General features: G+C 50.6%; 1 protein-coding gene across 1 annotated transcript; it reads left to right on the forward strand.

Annotated features, from left to right (window-relative positions):
• Positions 1–1,788: 1,788 nt before the first annotated feature.
• On the forward strand, positions 1,789–20,965 carry GT037_010728 (uncharacterized protein; the record flags this gene model as incomplete). The annotated part of the gene is made up of 12 exons (XM_038935775.1): positions 1,789–2,522; positions 5,904–6,193; positions 6,247–6,729; positions 11,696–12,232; positions 12,281–12,346; positions 15,833–16,156; positions 16,203–16,342; positions 16,398–16,472; positions 17,131–17,226; positions 17,297–17,404; positions 20,175–20,502; positions 20,553–20,965. Coding segments are annotated over 12 exons (3,594 nt in total), but the record flags the coding sequence as incomplete, so codon positions are not given.
• Between the last annotated feature and the right edge of the window lie 38 nt (positions 20,966–21,003).

Below are 21,003 nucleotides of genomic sequence, written 5' to 3' on the forward strand. Positions count from 1 at the left end.
CAGCTTAGCGCACACGAGGCACATTTTTCCTGCCACTGGAAGCAAGGTTGCCTCGTCCCATATCAGAAAGGATGCATTGTGAAGTGCGATGTAACTCATCTTGAGCCGAAAGTGCAAGAGGAGAAGGAGAGTATTTGCGTCACTCGATTCAGAGTGATGCTGATGCACTTGACTAATGGCTTGACTATTGCAGCGGTGAACGCTTTGGGAAAACTTGGGATTTTGTCTATCTAATAGATTCGCCGACATGATTGCAACGTCGATTTGCCACAGGCGAAACCGTCGGACTAACGGTCATGTGACTAAAATGTTCAAACATTTACAACTCTGAAAGGGTGCCAAGGACGGCAACACGTCACTGAACATGGGTTAGAGGGTGGGAGTTTGAAACGTCGAGTAGCTTTGGTAAAGGTGGGTCCTGATGATCAAAACCGGGCTATACACCGGCTTCAGTCCGCTGGTACCTACGTCGGCGATGCGGGCACTCTTCCAGTAGTCAGGCGTAGCTCCACAGCACAGTACAAGTTCCACGTGTAAGCAGGGTTGTCTTCGTATGCGATGATCCTTTTCGAGACGACAATCCTTGCTTTGCTTCTTACCGCTGGGACACTGGCACGCAGATTACAGAAGCGCGACTCCGCTGCGATTCGTTACTTTCCAAGTGTCTCACTCTTCCGAACGTCGTTCACTCCCATTTTACTGCCGCAAATGGAGACTGTCCCCTGCACGCATCAGTAACATGGTTTCGTCCGCAGATGTCTAGCGGTCGTCGCCATGTCGGAACACTGCTGACCTTGTCTGCGAAAGGCTGAACTCATCTGCAGAGGCCACCCTCTTTTGCGAACACTGCCCATCGGGGCTCCACTTTAATCATGCACCCGTTTAGCTGCACTGCGCATCTAGCTTGTTTAAACGAGCACATGGCGAGATCAGACCTAGCGCTGATCTCTCAGTTCCCCGCAATCAGATGTCGTGAATCTTTGCGCGCCTTTTATATTCTCCTCCTGCCCATTGTTTTTCGTAAGCCGGCCACTCTGATTCTCTACTCACTATCATTAGAACCAAATCTCGCACACTGTCTTTTTGGTACTTTGTTTAAGTACCGTAACACTCCTTTACATATTTTGCGTCGCAGGCTCGTCGTCTTGATTACCCACTCGCTATCACAAACACCCACACCGACCGACACACGGTTCATTTTACACTTTTGAAGTGTCGTCACGCTCATTTATATACCCTCCGTCGCAGGATCGTCGTCTTCATCATTCACTCGCTATCATCGGCAGCTACTTCCACACACGGTCCTTTTGGTATGCTTCGCATTACCGTTACGCTCGTTCTCGTCCCTTCCGACATTCCTTTCCTTTGAAGACCGGCCGGTGCCTTTATAGCAATATCGTTTCGATCTTAAAGATAAAAAAACCCGATACAATTACATTCTCCAGTCATGGACCATGCAACCGGTTTCCCTACCAATGGACATCCCGTGTATCCACATGCCGCCCTAGTGCTGGCTTCGAAGCTTGGTCATCATGACCCGCAGATTGTGATGAGTAGAGGCACCGCGAAGCAGAACGCGAACATACGCAACATGCTGTTAGCCAACGCAAGTGGAGCGGACATTCTGTTGAGCGTCCAAACACACCAGGCTTCAAGGAACGCTGGGATTCATCAGATACTCGATAACCTCTCGGAGTTATCGACGGAAGAACTACGCCAGATAATACATGCGAACGGCAAGTGGCCAGGCATGACTACGCTATCTTCACAAGCTGACATGAAATAGAACGACTTCTATCACCAGTCTTGAAAGCGGACGTGAACCTCAAGCGGAAGATGTCCGAAGACCCTGACGAAGAACCGGCCCCTTCTCCTCAGAGCGCTGAACGCCCGCGCAAGACTTTGAAGGGCAAGAAACGGATTCAAGAAAAGCTAGTTAAGGACACGTCGCGTGTGATGCCATATGGATGTCCTGGATATGGAGGCACGTGTCAAGAGCATAAGAAAAGACGATGGACATCGAAGACAAAGTTTCTGGACCACTTCATGACGGAACATCCGGAGGAATACAAAAGCATCGACCGTTGCGGCGTTGTAGATGGCTTCAAATGTCTCGAGTGTAAGAAAAGGAACTCGTCTTTTGGTGTCGATACGGGAGTGGTCACATCCACACACATACGAGAACTTGCAGTCCACGTATGGCACGATCATATGATCTCTCGAACCACAGTGGTACATGTTCAGAGGGGCGAAGTAGGCGTGAAGGATGAACCTAAAGAGTCCTTTGATATTCGCTACAACGAGTCCGGTGGTACCGGACTTGGGGATCAGAACCAGAGCTCTATGACTATAGAGAAGGACGAAATTAAGCCCGCGAAGTCTTCAGGTACTGAGCACGAACAGACCTGCGATGTTGGACCCGACGCATCCTTATGTTGCGACGTTGGCAGCGACTCCAACATCCTCGGAGAATTCGACTTTGGTACTGATGCCAACTTCATGGACTTTTTCGACCTGAATGGGTATTTCAGTGGCCCGTTGTCCGATGTCTGACCATGTCAAAAGTCCCATTCCTGGTCGACGGGACTTCCACGGCGCTCCAGCCTTCTTCACCACCACCATTATCACCACCACGATCTTTATGCCCTCCTTATGTTTTCCTTTGCCGAATGTCAGCGCTTTCCGTATAGACTCACACTAAACGCCTAATGTATGATGCTTTTGGAGTACGTCCTCTCTCTTCTTTCTTTTGTTCTTCTTCAGACGCATTGGAGACCCTACATGAACAAAAGCAATTTTATGACCCTCATATTGTCCAACATTATCAGCATCGAATCACTCAAGAAAGCAGCTTCCTGTTCACCTGTGTTGTCCCAGTCGAAGGACATTGAAGCGCCGTTGCGGCTTCACTACTGTCACAACATCCGGACGATAAGCCAAGCGGCGCGCGACGAACGTTTGCAGATCGCAGCTGCGGTGCTGCAGGCTTCAGATGTGCCGGCGGAACACTCAACGTCCCCTACAGTGTCATGATCAGCTCACATGCTTGCGGCCCGTACCGCGCTGATGCGTAATGCCGATCTGTGCCCCTCTTTGCTCCAGATCATGTAAATCCATATCTCCTACATACGGCAATCGTTTCGCCACGTGAGGGTGTGTTTCGTTGTTGGGAGGATTATCGACAGGCTTTCGTTCGTTACGAGGTTGGGAAGGTTCGCCAGTGCGTCGAAGTCATGGAAAGGTCGAGAGGAAAGGTCGCGCTCGTCGTAAAGATGATACTACAAGAGAAGATGAGCGCGAAGATTCTGTCGCCAGCCTTACAAGTCGCACCATGACCCGGGTCTTGGACTTGGTGTAGCGGCCCGATCTTCCGACCCCAGATTTGCGGAGCCATCGTCGGCTGACTACGGGAGCAGCCATAACACGCAAAAAGTGGGTTGCACCGACATTGCGCTGTCTCGCCGAGTACGGGAAATCCGTGCACTCGAGCGCGAACGTCAGGTATCCTGTGGTAAAAGTGCTAAACGTAGCCCGTACGTGTCTAGCCATTTCCTCCGACAGCATGCTGCGACCATGGTGTCTTCCATCGTCGGCGTGGAGGTGTGGAGAAGGTTAGGCAATAAGTCACGGTTGGAAAAGGGGAGTGGATACGGTGTAGCGTGGTAGCGAACCACAGTGGTAAGGCCTAAACCAAGAACAAGGCAACTTGACTGATGTCACCGACAACTATCTTCGAAACGTCGACAAGGACGCACGCTGGACGAGATTGTGCGTTATTAGCTCTTCATGTACATTGGCCTGGGCCATGACATTTCCTTCTCTTAGTATTCACAAGGGAGCTTGCAGTCGCCTCGAAACACGCGGGCGGCCTACAGCCCACATTCAACTCGATTGGATTATCAACAAGGTGCCAACTCTGACAACAGCAAGTTTTTCAGTTTGTTTGCGCATTATGACGTTCATTCTTCATAGTGTCGCATAGGCCAGACTGGTTCGGCGATTCTTCACCGCCGAAATGAGCTGTGTGCTTGTCATCAATGAGATTCTCTTTACTACCGAGTCAAGGTATTGGGTAGACAGCGAAAGACAAAGGTTTCTTGACGAGCGTTACGCGGCAGTTTGTGGGTCTGTTCCAAACACGCCAATGTAAGGAAGGGGAGACCGGGGACAAAATGGCAGGGTAGGCATTTAGCCCTTCTTTCATTTCTCCTACAATTGCTTTTTGTGACCCCCACTCGCTTCTCGCCACTTCCAGACCCCAAAGAGAGAGAGAAAATTTGATACGCTAATGCTTTAGCGTGACTAGTCTACGGTAGCGTGGTAATCACCCTTCCCGGCATCCTGGTGCAGAGGTGTGACCGGTACGAACAAAGGTGATTTTGCGCGTGAGGGTCTGCAAGCGGTAGGCAAGAAAACCAGAATCGTTACAAATTGGTATTCCACTCGCTTCCAACGCCTGGTAACATTTCGAGACCGTAACACATCACGACACCGTCTCTGCTTGCTTCGGCGATAGCAAGGGCGACATGTAGTAATCCGCGTGAGGGTCGGTGGGATCTTCCGAGAGCCTCACCGATCGGCGCAAGGTTTGGTGTTACAAGGAACAACCTTTGCTCCGTAGCCAAAGCATTGGAATTTGCTATCTTCCGTGATTGGTATTGCCAGGACGCTCAAGACGAGATGCGTTAGCGTCTAGGATCAAGACAGTGATGCCCCAGATAACAAGCGCCAACTTGAAAAATATTGCGTGTGTACCATGCATGTGGCTCCTATTCTCGAAGCAAGCCATCGTGCCCGGAACTTAATGTTTTACCAGTGGTGACTGACCGATAGGAACGGCTGCCAACGATATCATGGCCCGGAAGCGGCAGGCTGGCACGTGGCTAGATGTCGGGGCTGGGTCGTGATGCGCTTCTAAAGCCAAAGTTCACGACAAGACGTATCTAGTGGAACCGTAACGGATACTTGAGAAAGCGGTATCATAGCACGCAGTAAACAACTTACTACTGCAGCCGAGTCAAGACGGAATCTCTCTTTCCAAAGCCCGCAAATAGGCATACCCACCCTGTGCCTTTGGAACTAAACCCCTTACTGACTAGGTACGCTAAGCACCGCGGTCAACACTCTCCCAGCTCGCCAAATATGGGTATCTGAATCGGCATCAAGCGCTCGGGTGTACGAACGCAAATGTCAACGTCACGCCCAATCGACTATGGGACTGTTAGGGTGCGCCCAGACTCCATAACCTTGCCTGAATACGAGCACACTAGCACCCTCTTGGAATTAGCATACATGGGGTCAGCTGAAGTGTATCATAATTTACAAAACACGCGGGGCCGCCGTCTCAAACCCCCAGGAACATTCGTGACCCACTCTCTTTTCCCACGATTGCCCTGTCTATTTGTGGGTCTAAGCCTTGCTTGCCGATCTCGCGCGGTCATTCTTTGCTGAATCACCAAATGATTGACACTACTTGTAGAGCTCCATGTGCTGTGCGTCAGTCCCCGAGCGCGATGTACCGGCGCACTGAACCAACGCATGTCCTGAGCGTTCACCGCAAAAGATTGCAAAGTTTACAATCAGCACCACGAGTTACATAAGGGTATAGTCCCCTTCTGCATCTTCCGCTGTCTCTGTCATGTAAGGCAATCCTTCATACCTTATACTTTCCGTCCGCCGCTCATTGTTCATCTCACATTCACGCTCGCTATTTCCAATACTCCGACCAACACACACTCCTTCGACTATACTACCCAGCACTATCGCATTACTTTCTAGACTTTCCTACATAACTCGGCACTCGACTACCTTTCTTTCCAGCATCCTCCAGGCACCGTCATAATAATGTGCTATGAACACATCGCTTCCTCGTCCTCTTCCACTATTCCGTTTGACTTCCGCAGCGTCCTAGCCGACTTCGAGATCCCAGAGCACCAACCTTCCACTCTCGAGCAGAACTCCTCAACACCTGACATAGACGTCGATCAGGATGCTTCGACAACGGCAACTTCATCTGGCACCGTGAAGGAAGACAATGCCATACAATACTTTCTTCGCCTCAAGTTTAGTCCAGAGCAGATCATCAAGTTTGCAAAGACCCACAAGGATTCAAAAGAATATGGACACGATGAGGCCCTTGAGATCATCTCAGGTGTTGAAACGGAAGAGCTGCCGGAGAGGATACGCACCGTTAGTGAGTAGATGTTACCAGGCCATCACAAATCTCTCCAAGCTGACTTGAGCTAGAAGCTCGCCTTCTCTCGGCCGCAACGATGTCCTCACCCATACCCACGGCCGCAACCCTACCTACGACCGCGACCCTGCCTACGTCCACAACCGTTTCTACACCCACAACTGTTACTACACCCACAACCGTGCTCACACCAGCAACCGTGTTTACATCGGCGACTGTACCTACTCCCGGAACCATAATCACATCGGTGATCATACCAACCCCAACATGCATCAATCGCGAACAGTTCGAAGCCTTCGACGCCGAGCCCGCACCGCAAGGCATCAAACGTCCGCGCATTGATTCCATGAACGGTGAACTAGCGTCCACAGCAGAACCCCAGGCTACAAATGCGCCGAAAACAAAGAAAGCTAGAAAGCTCGATAGACGTGGGTGCCCGGACAATAATTGGAAGTGCGTACCTGAGGAGACGAAGGGAAGGGCAAAGTGGACATCAATGGTGCAGTTCAAAAAGCACTACAAGACCTATCATCTAGGTGAGGGGAACAAACATGAGGACGGAGATCGTCTCAGATGTCTTCTTTGCGATCACGACACATTCTCGCAAGAAGGGTGTGCCCTGGTTGAGCATATTTGGCATGCTCACCTTGTGTAGAAGAGGCTTTCGGCAGCCCTCAGGCTCCCCCAGTGTCGGCCTGTATGATCGTTATGATCTTGTTCAACGGTTTCAATGTCTCGTCATGCCTGCGTCTAGTTATGTGTATCTTTGTTCGTCCCCATCACGGTCTTTACCTTTTCCCAGGCTCAACGAGCTTGGTCACAGTCTCTACCTTGCACTATATAGACAATCACACTCATTTTACTATCATGCTTCTTGAGTTTTGGAAATAAGAACTCATCTTGGCGATAAGTACCTCATAGCTTCTTTGTTCCAAACATCAATAGACGCCATACCGACAACTTGCATCGCGAGCTACCCGCCATGCATAGCATGTGATAATGATATGACAGATGCATGGATGCAATGGATGTTGTAACGTATCGCGGCATCCTATGTTGTCCTTGCTACGATAGTATACACATGACCCCAGGCTTTCGAACATACATCCTACCTTCAACAAAGCTCGGGATTCAATGTAGCTTCGGCAGCTTGAACAGGCGCTGGAGCGTACGAGCGAAATCGTATAGGGGTGGAGTTCCGTTTGTTTCAGCGTGCACCACCAATCATAACGAGCTAAACTGTAATGCACCCCTGGTCTATGCGGCTCGTAGAATATCTAAGGAAGCATTCTTGGTACGCTACGGCCTCTACTAAGCTCCGCCGAGGCCATCAATGTATGCGCTGGCAGCAGTCTTGGAACAGCAGTAAGCCGCCTAGAAGTGCGTACCTGTTTCGTTGAGCAGCCCGTGCAGGGAATGTGACTTTTCGCTTCCTCTGAAGCTGACACGCTTGCAGAAGCCACTTCTTCTCTGAAGAGCCCCAAGGGGAAGGGCACCGCGTGTGATACGCGTTAGCACGACCGCTCGATCATCCTTCAGCAGCGTAATCACTGGGGAAGATCTATGCGCATATTGGTAGCACGAGGAGAATTGATGCACGATCATGCATTGCTGGCAAGATCCGGAGAGACCGATCCGACCAACGGCGATCAACAGACGAACGTTGCAGACGGTAGATTTAGTAGTCGGGTGTGGACTGGCATCATTAGATTGCCGACTCCACAGCGACTGATTGACCTATCGGCGGAAGTCGCCAAGTCTGACATGACATCCAGTCCGCTTTGATAGTCAATGACGTCTCGTCTTTCAACACCGCGTGTTCTAGGCTGCTGGCCCAGGGAGGAGAGCCGCCGAGAATGGCATTGCGCCAAGTGCCATTGCCAACGATTCTTCCGTGACAGACCTGGATGTGGGCCAAATTAAAATAGTAAACTACAGCTCACGGGTTTTTGGACTTGCAACACGCATATGCATGCCTAGCGAGGCCTTGGGCCCAATGGGCGCCGATCGTATCGTGGGAGTTATGTTCCGCTTGCAGCGAGGCGCCGCTTTCCTGCAATCCTGGTTATTGGAATATCGCCAAGAGACTGCGTCTAATGACATCAAAGGTTTGTTTTGAACGAATACGCCTGTCTTCACACCCAGAATCTAATCACAACCTGGGTGGCGTCCAGGTGCGACCACTGCGTACCGATAATGAGCGCAGAGTCTCCGGCAAGATGGCATACAAGGGAAATTTTTCTTTGGTAGCGCACGCAAAAGCAACGCCGACTTGGCAGGGGCAGGCTGAGCAAATGCGGGGTCGCGGGATGACGTATCCAACTTCGAAGCGACATGTGACAGTGCGCAGCGCGGCCTGCGCAGATGCGTCGGGATGGGTTTCTCAACAGAACCAACGAGAAAGTTGCGTTCAGATGACGAGAGTCACGATCGACGGTGCGAGGCAAAGCACCAGCCGTGCAGACAGTTACCGCCCTTCTCTGCATCATGGTGTAGGTGATCCACACGAACCACGTATGCGCTACGGCCAAGGCGATCTGCATAAGAATTTACTGTGATAAAGCTCTTCCCAGACCTCAATTGCTTCCGAACCAGTCAGGTAAAGCTTGGATTCGCTACCGGTGTTTTTGCAATCTCGTGGAGGTACTCCAGTGACTTCCCATGACTTCCGAAAGTAGCCCCTTGTTACGATAACGTGGCGGTGAACTGTTATCTAACATGCGTATCTCTCATCCCAGCATCAGGGTCTGCGACCAGGGAAGAGCAGTAGTTCCAGCGCAGTGGTTCCCCAACGTTTGGCAGCAATAGCAATCCTCGAAGGATAGACTTTGACATGGGCTTCTTCGCAGCTGTTGTAGGCAGCAGAGAGAACACAGAGTTTACAACCTTGCCACTGTTCGAGTGCATAACGTGTTTTTGTCCAACAGGGTAGGGATAAAAGCGCCTTGTACAGTGAGAAAAAGGGTCCGGATAAGAGCGCATGCGGTTGTTTGCAGTAATATACACTTAGTACAGTAGGCTTGCAACAGGAAACGTTACAGCCCGCGAGTCTGTACTACTGAGTCCACCGTCACATCCGGTACTTAGTGTCGCTACTGCAGTATCTGCGCGCCACTTCGTATATTCGTGATAACGATCGTAGCTCTTCTTTCCGAGATACTCCCGATAACACTCGCAACGATACCCTTCGACAGCGGGACGCTCTACATCGCATATGTTGGGTCTCACTGGACCAGCGTAGGCATTTTGGCAGTCATGATGATTGCATCCATAATGCTATGCTTTTATGTAGAGCCGGTCTTGCCGATCAAGCCGGATTCAATCGCCTCCAATTTCATTTATTTGGCCGATTCCACTTTGTCGGACACATTTGCGGAAAGTTGTGGAAGTGAAGATGCATCGTTCGACAAGCGGGTTGAGTCACTTGGCTTAAGGTATGCGCTGCGGCCCTCTAGGCAGTATGGAGGTGTAGTCACTGTAGATGTGGATGATGCGCTACAGTACGCGCCAAGGTTGCAATGAAGGGAGTTCTGTAGGAACAGCGACTCTACTGGATTATGAATACATCAAGGTTCCGATACCAGTGACTCGGCCTGCGCGTAGGGGACATTAAGCTCGTCATGGTCGGGGCGGCAGAGAGGAAGTTGATGGCCGATGGAATCCCAGTAACTAATCCACATGCCGTCCAAAGGGAAGCGTACAAACGCTCTTACAGGGCCTGCTGCCGAAAGTATCGATTGATTGTGCGAGTCTTTTTTTGAGCGGAGGACTGATGCGTGCTGTTTCTGCCCAAGACCAAGCGAGAGCCGTTTGACTGACGTAGAGGATTGGTGGAAGAGTAAGTATCGTGCTGTCATGCATAAACTGTGGCAGTCTGGGAGGTATCGTAGGTGCTGAAAGGTTGCACATTACGAGACCAGGATTTGGGGTTGTTGTGGGCCTAATAGCGTTGTTACTAAGTATAATCAATTCATCATCTCTAGTGCATCTAGATGGCGGCATGCTTTTTGAATTACCAGGGTCTTGAGAGGATGGAACGAGTGTGGGGGACCGGACAACTGGTGCTCCTGTGTCCGTGCGTGGCACCAAACAATCGCGTGCCCCACCCAAGATCCGAGATCAAAACGTGGCCGCTTCCGAATCACATCAGTGTCACCATCACCTTATGCCGCACGTGTAACGCAAAGTCAGAAACATGTACTCGCTAAGTGTTCACAGAATATTGCGACATCCAGTGTTGAGCTTTACATTTCTGGTTCTATGGCCAGTGTCCCTGGTGTGGACTGTCGCCATCCTGATTAGCTCAAAACGAATTAGATGAAGGATGCACTTATACAAAATTCACCATATCCGCTGCTCTGCTGCCTGGCGGAAGCTCAACGGCCGTCATGTCAACAAGCGCAAGCCCTATTGCGATACGTGTCCACGTATCACCGTTGGATCGGCCGTGCAGAAACGTTGTCGCCAACTACTGTACAGTTGGTGGACAGAAAATTTGCTTGTTGTAGTGGAGCGGGCGACGTTCAAGAAGCTAAATAACTCATCTTAGCTATGTGGCTTACGCTGTGTGTTTGTTGCAATGGGAGTCGCTGAAAGGACGTGTTCAACATAATTACGTGTCATGCCCACGTACCGACGGCGGCAACATTGGTCACAGTCACGAGGTATTAGTACGACGACGACTGGCCGCGTTTACAGCGGTCATCCTAGCATCTGGCGGTACCACGCACCAATGTCACTTCGTGCTATTTCATAGCTGTAGTGAGTGGTAGGATTTAGTATTCTTGTGCATCTAAGTCAGAAGAGTAGGATCGTTGACTATGGACTTCTGCGGTTGGAATCTTGCAATAATGGTTGTAGATCTTCCAGCGCCAACGTCATCCTGTGAATTGTGCCATGAAAGCCACTGAGGGATCTTTCGGCCGGCCTGTGCGCACAACAACAATCACATGCAAGGCATCCTTAAGTCTTCACTAGTGCATGACATTAATCATTGTGAGTGTTGTGTCGTACATGAAGCCAGCTCGAGCAAGTACTCAAGACCTCGGCACAATCGGGCTAGTTGAGAATGGAGATCGGTTTCCAGGTTCGCCTCATCATCCGCCCCGCCTTACCTACATACGCGAGCATGTGCTGAGCCTTGACGTTGGCTGAGAGTGCAACGCTACGATGACATTTGACTAGTCAGAGCTGGTACTGCAGCTGAGTTTCACAGCTTAGCTTCTTTGCCTTATGTCTAATTACGCCACTTCCGGGCTGTTCACCCACGTCGCACCAGTCAATGCTGCTTAATTTGTACCTGTCGCATGGCGGCACCTCTTGACCCAGATTTCTACATGATGCAAGCGTTGTTCGCTCAAGCGGCTGCTTTTACAAGATTTACATTTTGCTGGCATGGCTGCTTGAACTACAAGGATTTTGGCGCAGCTAGACGCAGTACAGTCCTTCAAAGCTTGAGATGATGTAGTTTAGTATTTCCTTGTGGCTTGAAGAATACCACAGTCTCCTCATTCTTCATTGTTCTTCATCCTTCGACCTCGGAATCCTTTCCTAACCTGATTACAAATTTGTTACGCGTCGTTCTACGGACTCTTCTCTTTACCGTCATTTGCATCATCTCAATGTCTAATCAGTTTGATTCTTCATGGGCCAACAAGTCTTCCTCGAAGCCAGATATCCGCAGCACCTTTGGAAACACGGTTATACCGAATGGTTCATCTGACGCTTCTAACACGACTTGCAAGGAGGCCGGTTATCAAGTCGGTATCGAACCTAACAACCAGGCTCCTGCTTTCGAAACTGAAACAATCGGGTCTCACGCACCTCTTGCTCCCGTTGCTTCCGAGCCTCAAAGAAAAGCCGATAAGTCGATTCAAGATGAAGCTATAGCCGCCATGCTAAGTCGCGGTACGGACCCGAAGAATATTCCCAAATACGTGCAGCATCATATCATAGCAAAAGAGACCGGCAATCACCGAGACCTCGACATCATATCACAGATACCGTCGACAGAGCTTCAAGAGAGAATCAGCAATGTTGGTGAGTGAAAAGAGCCGAAAAGCTCGACCAAAGCTGATACGATTGAAGAAGTTCAACTGAAACGAGCACAACAATCGTTCGACGAGACATTTACTTCTCCGAACGAACTCCCGAGTACGCGCACGACTCCCGGAAGTACGCCATCCAGGTCCGCCAGACCAGCACGATACGGTTGTCCGGGCGACGGAGGCCGGTGCATCGAGCACAAACATAGAGCCTGGAGGTCATTCAAATCGTTCTTCGAGCACCTAGAAGCCCAGCATCTGGAAGAGTACAGAACTTACGGTGGTCTCAAGTGTCTTGAATGCGAGAAGAATAACCTGTTTGCAGGATGCCACACTGTCAGCCCTACCTACCTATCGCAAGGAAGAGACCTCGCAACGCATATCTGGGATGACCACATGACTCCTCGGACCAATTCAGAGCAGGTTCCGAACACCTCCTTCACAGATATGGATTAATCAAGAGCGAAGAATCTCCAGCTGCACACATTTGACCAGTCCGATAGCATCGAACTCAACATCGCGCCGGCTGCTAACAACGATGCGCACCACGCCGGCTTTTCATCCGGGATGCTAGCTTTTAACTGTTTGGCATGTCGTTCTGATCATCACTTTGGGGTATCTCTTCTTCCAAACGCTATATCCGCGGTGTTTCTACTCAACACGGCGCATGGTCTTCAATGTCCCCGGCATTCTCTTTACTAACTGTAATGCCCCTTTTTATCGTTCAGACATGTATTTGCATCCACAAGGCGTCTGTAGGTCTTCTTTCGCATCTTTCAAACTTGTCTTTCGGGAAGTGGTTCCGGTTCATCGTATAGATCATATGACTTATGTAGAGATCGCAATATTACATGCATACGGAGCGCAGGCGGATCAATCGATATCTCTGATGATGCGACTGGCGGTAGGCGTGAAGGAGACATAAGTCTGGATGTTCGCACTCGCACGCGCACGTCGAAGCGCAACATCCAAGTGGTGAACGTCGATGGCGACGTGGCTGCAATGATCTCGTGTACAATCGATGCATACCTGTCGCAGCAGATGTGATCTGCCTGAAGTCGTGAGCGGTAAAGAGGATATTGTTCCCCACACGAGAAGACACAGGGTGAGGAAAACTACGAGATGGTGGGGTTGCCGAGCGAGCAGAGATCAACCCGTGGTACGTAGGCTCCCGTTCTCGGTCCGGGCCTCCCGCATTCGTCATCTCATCGTGCCTGGAACACTTTTCGCAAGTGATATCGAACTAGTCACATATCTGTACTTGTGGATATGATTATTGTCCCCGAAATACAGCTTAGCATTCCTCGCCTCCCTCAGCAGCGCGATATCGAGATCCAAATTTGCAGTCGTCGGCCTTGGCATTGGCCAAAGCCCTGACATGCTCTAGAGCTCTACGAAGTCGCCTTTGAGATGCAACAAACGAGCTACTGCGTAGCAGTATGATATGTTATCCGCGGGCCTAAAAGAAGGCTCTTGTCCATTCACTCGCCAAGGCACGTCGCGGATGCGCCGAACTCGTGAGGGTGGGTTCGGATTGAAGAGAGTAAGGCTCGTCATGAGTGAGACGATCAGAAGCGAGGACGAGCGCGGCATACCAGCCGCAGTTTGCGGAAGCTGTGATGTCGGCTCGTTGTAGATGTGCGTGGCCATGTTTTCACAATGTACGGGATAAATGTGAGTCTTGCTTTCTAGAGAATTTGACAGCAATTCGACCGCATCCACAATGTCGCAGGCCTCTAAGCCTCGTCCTGTGGACAAGCTGATCGCTCCTCAGTGAGAGATCTCGCCGTCGATTCGAAATGGTATGCGATCAGCCATCGCTAGGGCTACTGCCAAAGCTTCTGTGGTGGTCGCCTGCGCGAAGCTTCCTCGGGCGGCGGGGAACGGTGGAGAAAGGGCTTCGGATAGCCGCGAACGACGAAGCGAGCGATAGGGCGACTCGATGCAGGAGGATGAGGCTTAGGCTGTCATGTTAGCCAGTGACAGTTCAGAGAAAAAACGAAAGGGTCGGAAGAGTGGACACCAGGATTCCTAGGATGAGAGTCGTTGCGTGACTGTCGATATGGGCATTACGAATACAAAGTTTGAACTGTGGTCAATATTGGCTCTCTAAGTTGCTGTTCGTAGGCCGGCATCTTTTCTGAGATACTAGGTACGGCTGTCATGCAAAATTGACAAAATGCGGAAGCGGAAGCGCACACGCTCACCGACGGAGATCTGGGGGAATATCAAGAAGGACCGAAGCCTCATGGTGAACCCATTGTCAAGGAAAAGGCAAGATCTAATGTTTCTTTCCAGATAAGTGTGGGTGGGAACCGGGAGAGACGAGTACGAAAGATAGGTTACGTTGTTGATTGTCGACTGTCGATGTGAAGGCGGGGAGAAAGATGGGGAGACAAGCCAAGCAATCGTAGCGACGCGCGAATAGTCGGCAACAACTAGTCCGGGTAATGCTGCTCGTGGCGCGAACTTGGTAACAACGCTTTTGGCTGGTGTCAGGTCCCACAACCCGCATCACACGTTCAATGATTTTGCATGTTGAGGATCAGACCGAGATGCAGACCGCCAATACTGCTTCCCAGACTGCGCGATGAGGCTCTTCCTCGCAAAAGCGCCGAAAACAGATAAGCTCGCACTGTTACGGCGTGCGTGTCGGAGTGCGCATTACCAAGGTCTCGTACATCTGTGCACCGCCATGCTGGTCGCAGCAGTGGTAGATCCAAGCTCATGGGAGTTAATGCGGGGCATATAGGGCAATGGGTGATTATACCTTGAGATGAATGTGTTAATGAAGGGCATATAACGTCTGGTTCTATACCCTGGGATGACGAAGCGCACATAGGGTAGGGGCTACCTCTATACCTTGAAACGGCCCACGCACGAGCAAATCGGAGGCCGATAGTGCCTATGCAGTAAGAAAGATGACCAGATTGTCGTAGTGCGACCATATAGTAGGCGTTTTATCGGTGCTCGATGGCCTACCCTGCGCCAAAGAATCCCCGGCCCGCATCAATCAACGGCGCTAAGTTTTTCTCCGCATGGCCGCCAGCATCACCACCACATGGAAACAGGGGCAAGAACGTCGCAGCTGTGCTCTTAGGCAAGTTCTACATCTACTTTAAGCCACAGGCTCCACTGAAACAGACTCGCAGCTCGGCTCGTCTCCACGACATTTATATTTCCACGCATTATGCCGTCAGAATTCTCGGTGCCCTTTCCCAATGCGTATTCGTTGAGTGTCGCGACCAACGTGCTTCTTCAACACGGCCACCAGACAGATTGCAAAACCGACATTTCAAGCCTACCAGAGTGATGTTGGTATAGTCTGTCCACAATGGGTGCTAAGCCTAGATGTCGATCAAGGCTCTCTCCCACAATCCCTTTACATATAATGCCATCCTTACTTCGTACACATCCTCTCCCTCATTCGCTCATTGTCACGACCTCTCGCTCACCGTTCTCACGACGTATCCGTACTCGAGCACGCTTGACTATCGCTCTTCGCTCTACTGTCGCCATCGTGATCGCATTCCCCGGTATTCCTTTGTCCTGGAATTCAACTGACATCTTCCCGGCATGGGGATCCAAATATCAGACGAAGGTATTCCCTCCAGCTCGATGTCACCAACCTTGTACGACCTGCTTGGCATTACAGAGGGAATTCCTCTCCCTTCCAAGCAAGATATCTCCATGCTTAATCCGAATGCCTATCCCAAGGTTTCAACACCGGCCAAATCTCCCGACACCGTAGACGAAGACAAGGCTATACAACTTCTGCTTCAAGGTGGTTTAAGACCTGAGCAGATTATTAACTTTGTCAGGATCCACAAAGTGTCAAAGGAGGCTGGCAACCATGAGGCTCTGGATATCATCTCGGGCGTACAAACAGATGAACTACTGCAGAGGATCCATAGAGTCGGTCAGTATATATAGCTTGACCATCTTGCCAAACTGACTTGGGTCAGAGACCCTTCTGGTGTCAGCAGCGCCTACAAGCTCGAACAAATCTGTATTCACAGCCCGACCTACATCCATCAGGCTTATGCGCGAGCCCTCCGAAGGCTTTGACAAGAAGCTAGATGTCTCTTTCCAAGAGGCTGGACGTGTATCCACCGCTATCATGGAGAGGCATAAACCCAAGAATGTACCAGAGTCTGTAGACAAGTCGGGAGCTACGGACGTTCCAGGGCCTGCAAAGACCCATCGACGAGGTTGCCCAGGGAATTGTTGGAACTGTAAGCCCAGGGAACTGAAGCCAAGGACATACTGGACTTCCTTCAAGAAGTTTCGCGAACACTACAAGACACATCTGGAAGATCATCGTGTCGAAGGCCATCGTTGGCAATGCCACTTATGCGATCTCGATTCATTTGGCGGAAACGGACACGACCTCATGCAACATCTATGGGATGCTCACTTCAAGTGAAAGGAGCTTTCTAGCACCATTCAGGACACGTAGATGATACGATCTTGCGACCTTGTTGGTACCTCTTATCAGCTTTGTTGCGCGAGCAAGATTTTCTTTTCTCCAGAGGCCTTGCAGGAAGGATGGCTTGTTGGCAGTCGAAACGAGATACAAATTAGACAATGGCGATGATTCAGCTATCACTCCTCGATGTTATGTATAATACTCCATTCTAGCAGGAAGCGTAGTGACCTTCTACGTCGATCTGGTTGAAGTCAAATTGTGCTAATACGACCTGAATTCTGTCATGGCTCACAAGAAATGGATTTCGATAACCGGATGGCATATTATGACCCACTTGCAATGCTACCATTTCTCTTTGCATGATACATGGAGTCGAACAACGACTCAACGAGTTGTCCGTTGAAGACACGGGTCGCTACGTGGTGACTTGCGGCATCGACGAACCTAGTTCTAATGAGTACAAGCTTGCTTTCGTCGTCATAGAGGAGTACATCTCTCCCAAAGTCGTGCAGATCGTCTGTGCACAGGCGGCCGCTCAAGGCTGGCGAGAGGGCGACTTCGTAGGTCTTACGGAAGATGACCGTCATGAGGGGTGGAGTCTTGGTAAAACCAATCCTCCAACTGCCATAGCCATGCGATGGCACATATTACGACCCTGAGTTGGGAAACCCAGCGGTCACAAGGGAGCTCGACAGCGTCAGGACTATGCTCACTGCTGAAGCTGCTGTCGGATATATCGTGAGTATCGACTGTGGGAGGCTTCTTGGGCGGCGGAGGATGGCAAAGGAGGTTTTCGGCCAGGTACGAACGAGCATGGCTTTAGTTGAGTCGTGAAATAAGACACAGCATGGTCGTGTCGTGATTGACACGTAGACTCGTTGCGACGAATCAAGGGGTAGGATCGCGGTGCGGTCGCATTGAAACCACTATAACTGAGACATACAGCAAAAGACTCGAGAAACCCACGTCACAGTTTCCTTAGCTGCATGATCGCACAGCGTTGTTCTACTGAAAAAGGAATCAAGCGTTTACGTCGGTTGCCGTTAGCGGGCAGCCCACGCGGCTTAATCGCCCGAAGGCTCCTGGCTCCTGGCGCCAGTGACACCAAGCCTACGAGTCATTTCCTAGATCCGTTACACGCCATACGCATGGCGAAGCTCGACGTTCCTGGAACAACTGTAATTTGTCTACTATCTTTTGAAGAATGACCACTGAATGTGATGTTCTGCCAAACGGACTGCGTATAAAATCACTTGTTGTGGCGGGATCCCAAGCGGAGACATTACAGCATCCAGCTCCAATCAGCTACATACCGCCGGCTGGGCGTTGATTGTCATCATTTCACAAAATCTGATCGTGCTCAGTGTGATGGGTACAATTTTATCGCTGGCAGCTAACATGAACGATATACAGGACTGTGGCGGCAGCTGTAGCAAGAATAAGCCGCAAGCCCGGAGCCTGCCGACAAGCGCTGGTGCGAGCGCCTCATGAAGATGCCACCAAACAGGAAGTGCATCCCACGTCATTCGGCACATGGTCCAGGCCCGCTAGCCACCTTGGAGGCAAGACGGCTGAGGCTAACCGCCCGCATTTTGAATGGCAACAAATGTCGAGCTTGGCGGGCTAATTGCTGTTGCCACATGACCGGATGAGACTGTTTTACAGCGCCGAGAGAATCACTGTTCGGGTCAGGAGGGTAGGAACTTTCTTTTTGGCCCGGTGCAGCATTTCTTCTGCCCGGTAAAAGGTAAATCAGTCACGCCGCCAGCCACTGGAGCCGCAAATGCAGCGTAGGTCCCAATGCAATAGGCCAAATGCAAATGCCGACTCTTATGCAACGTTTCTGACTGGACGGTAGAAGTTCTAGGCGACACAAGCCCAATGTCCCTTCTCTGATTGTCATGTTTCGTCGCCGATGCGATCATGACCACCAAGCTCGCCCTTCTCCAACGTCTGCGCGCCCCCTTGGCATACACATCACAGCGTCCACGCCCCAAAGGAGTCGTTCTATCTACACTTGCGCCGCAACACCAATCTTCCCGAATACAATTTTCTAGGTGAGCTGCATTTTGTTTCCAGGCGAAGCACATTCATGGGACTTTCGAACATCTCCATGTATCCACGATGACATAATCTCTTCTTTGCTTCTTGTTCTTGCTAGCTGATTCCTAAAGTCCTTGAGTTAGATCGGTTTGAGAGACAATGCATTGTCTTGCTCCCTCGAGCGCTCTTCAACTACATTGGGGGTGGTTTCCATCCAGTCCGTACATTGCATTCGCGCAACGATATCGCAGAGCCACGAGGCGCATGAAAGGCCTCGCTCCGCCTTACAGCCAAAGTAAACGACCGATATATGTCTTGGTAATGAGTACAAGCTGCAAGCTAGACACTTATTACTCGTTATACTGCCTTGGTGAATTCAACTGTGATGTTAGAGAGTGTTGGGAATTTTGCATAGGAATGGGCAAACTTCATACAGTATCACTGCGAGCATCCCACGAGCAAGGATGGTGCTTGTAGTATAGCAAGCTGAAGGAACTACCTACGTAGAGCTAGAAGCCGGTTCATGTTCGTAAGGAAGACAAGGAATATTGCTCTCGCATGCAGCTAAGAAGACGCTGGGATAGAGACTTTAGTAGAAGGCTAACTAGCAGCGCATGGTGTTTGTACGGGGCACGACAGCCGGGTAGTATGCATGATCCAATAGGAGGAAAGACTACCCCTCTTATCATGCGGCTGGAGCGTGTTGCCAAGGGGCCACGTTGGAGGCTGTGGCGTCGGTAGCCTAACGTTGCGCTTCGAACAAGAAAGCAAGATTGGATCATCCGGAATGCAAACCCTGTAGCGACGGAGGGCGGACGCACTTCTAGGATAGGTCTCACGGTGGTTTTGGCAGTCATTGACGAGTCAACAAATGTGGTGCAGGTTAGGTTTCCTGTTCTATGCAACCTTTACCTGCATACACGAATCCAGATAGCTGATCCCTGCAGTGCGGCGCTGGGTACCCTACCTCGCCCGAATTACCCAAGAGCTCTCACACAACATTTCACGCTTTCCTTTCTATCTATTAGACTGCAAGCGACGAGTCAAAAAGAGTCACACATCGACACCATCGCCCCTGACTCGCGAAGGGAACGTCTTGGGGCACTAATAAGCATACATCCGTCTCTTTAAGCTTGCTTATTACCCGATGTCGCAACAAGCCATCGTTCAGGCAGGCTTGTGGATATGCTCCGGGGCAAACTGCAACCTCGACACTAACCGCCAAATATGACAATTTTGACATGTTTTTTCCTTTTCAGCTCCGCCATGCTTTTAATCCATGTGTATATCAACGGCCAGTACTCGCCTCTCATTTCGCCCTTCACCTACATATAGCAACAATCGCATCACAGCACGAATCATCGACATCCTGTTGCGGTACCATCACACTCACGTATATCTTTCTGAAGATTTATTTCCACTTAGCGCTGTCGGTCTCTTACCTGCGATACCTGACCTTGGCTAGACCTGGCCAATCATGGATGAACATTTGGACTTCACCAACAACTCGCCTAATGCCGATCAGTACGAGTACGTAAAGTCTTCTCCCGATACATGTCACGACGTCCAAGTAGATCAGGCTATTGACCGTACCTTGGATGAAGTCTATGCTTCCCCAAAAGCCAAGCAGCAAGACCAGGCCATATCCTTCATGCTTGAGGTCAATACCAGGGACGATCTCCTTCGATTGACTGAGACCTTCACTGCTGCTGAAGATGCTGGATACAACCATTGTCTTTCGATCATCTCAGAGATTCCAGCTGAGAATCGCGCCGGGAGGTTCGCGGCCATCGGTTAGTTTACACCCTTTCTTCGCATGATATTGCCATACTGATCTTGCTAGAATCACTCTCGATGAATGCAACATCAGAACCACTCGCAGATCTCGAACGTCAACCTCAAACCGGAGGGGAGACCTATCATCAAGCCAGAAACCGCAGGCCTACTGCTTCAAGCAGTAGAGCACCAAAGCCGGTTCACCCCAAACGATACGGCTGTCCGGGACAGCAAGGTAGTTGTCCAGAGCACCGAAGGCGAGCTTGGAGATCACTTGTTACATTCTTCGAACATCTACAGGACAACCATACAGGAGAATTTGAAACACCCGATGGTCTCATGTGCCCGCAGTGCGCGAAGCGTGACGACTCCACAAATCCCATGGCATACCCATTGGATGGACGAGAGCTCGCGAAGCACATTTGGACCGACCATATGACCTCCATGCCTGGCCGCAGTAGCTCCGGATCATCTCAGTGAAGCTGCAAGATGCGGACGAGATCGGAGAGCGTTCGTTA

The sequence above is a fragment of the Alternaria burnsii genome (genome assembly GCF_013036055.1).
Source record: "Alternaria burnsii strain CBS107.38 chromosome Unknown 733, whole genome shotgun sequence".
In the NCBI taxonomy this organism is placed as follows: domain Eukaryota; kingdom Fungi; phylum Ascomycota; class Dothideomycetes; order Pleosporales; family Pleosporaceae; genus Alternaria; species Alternaria burnsii.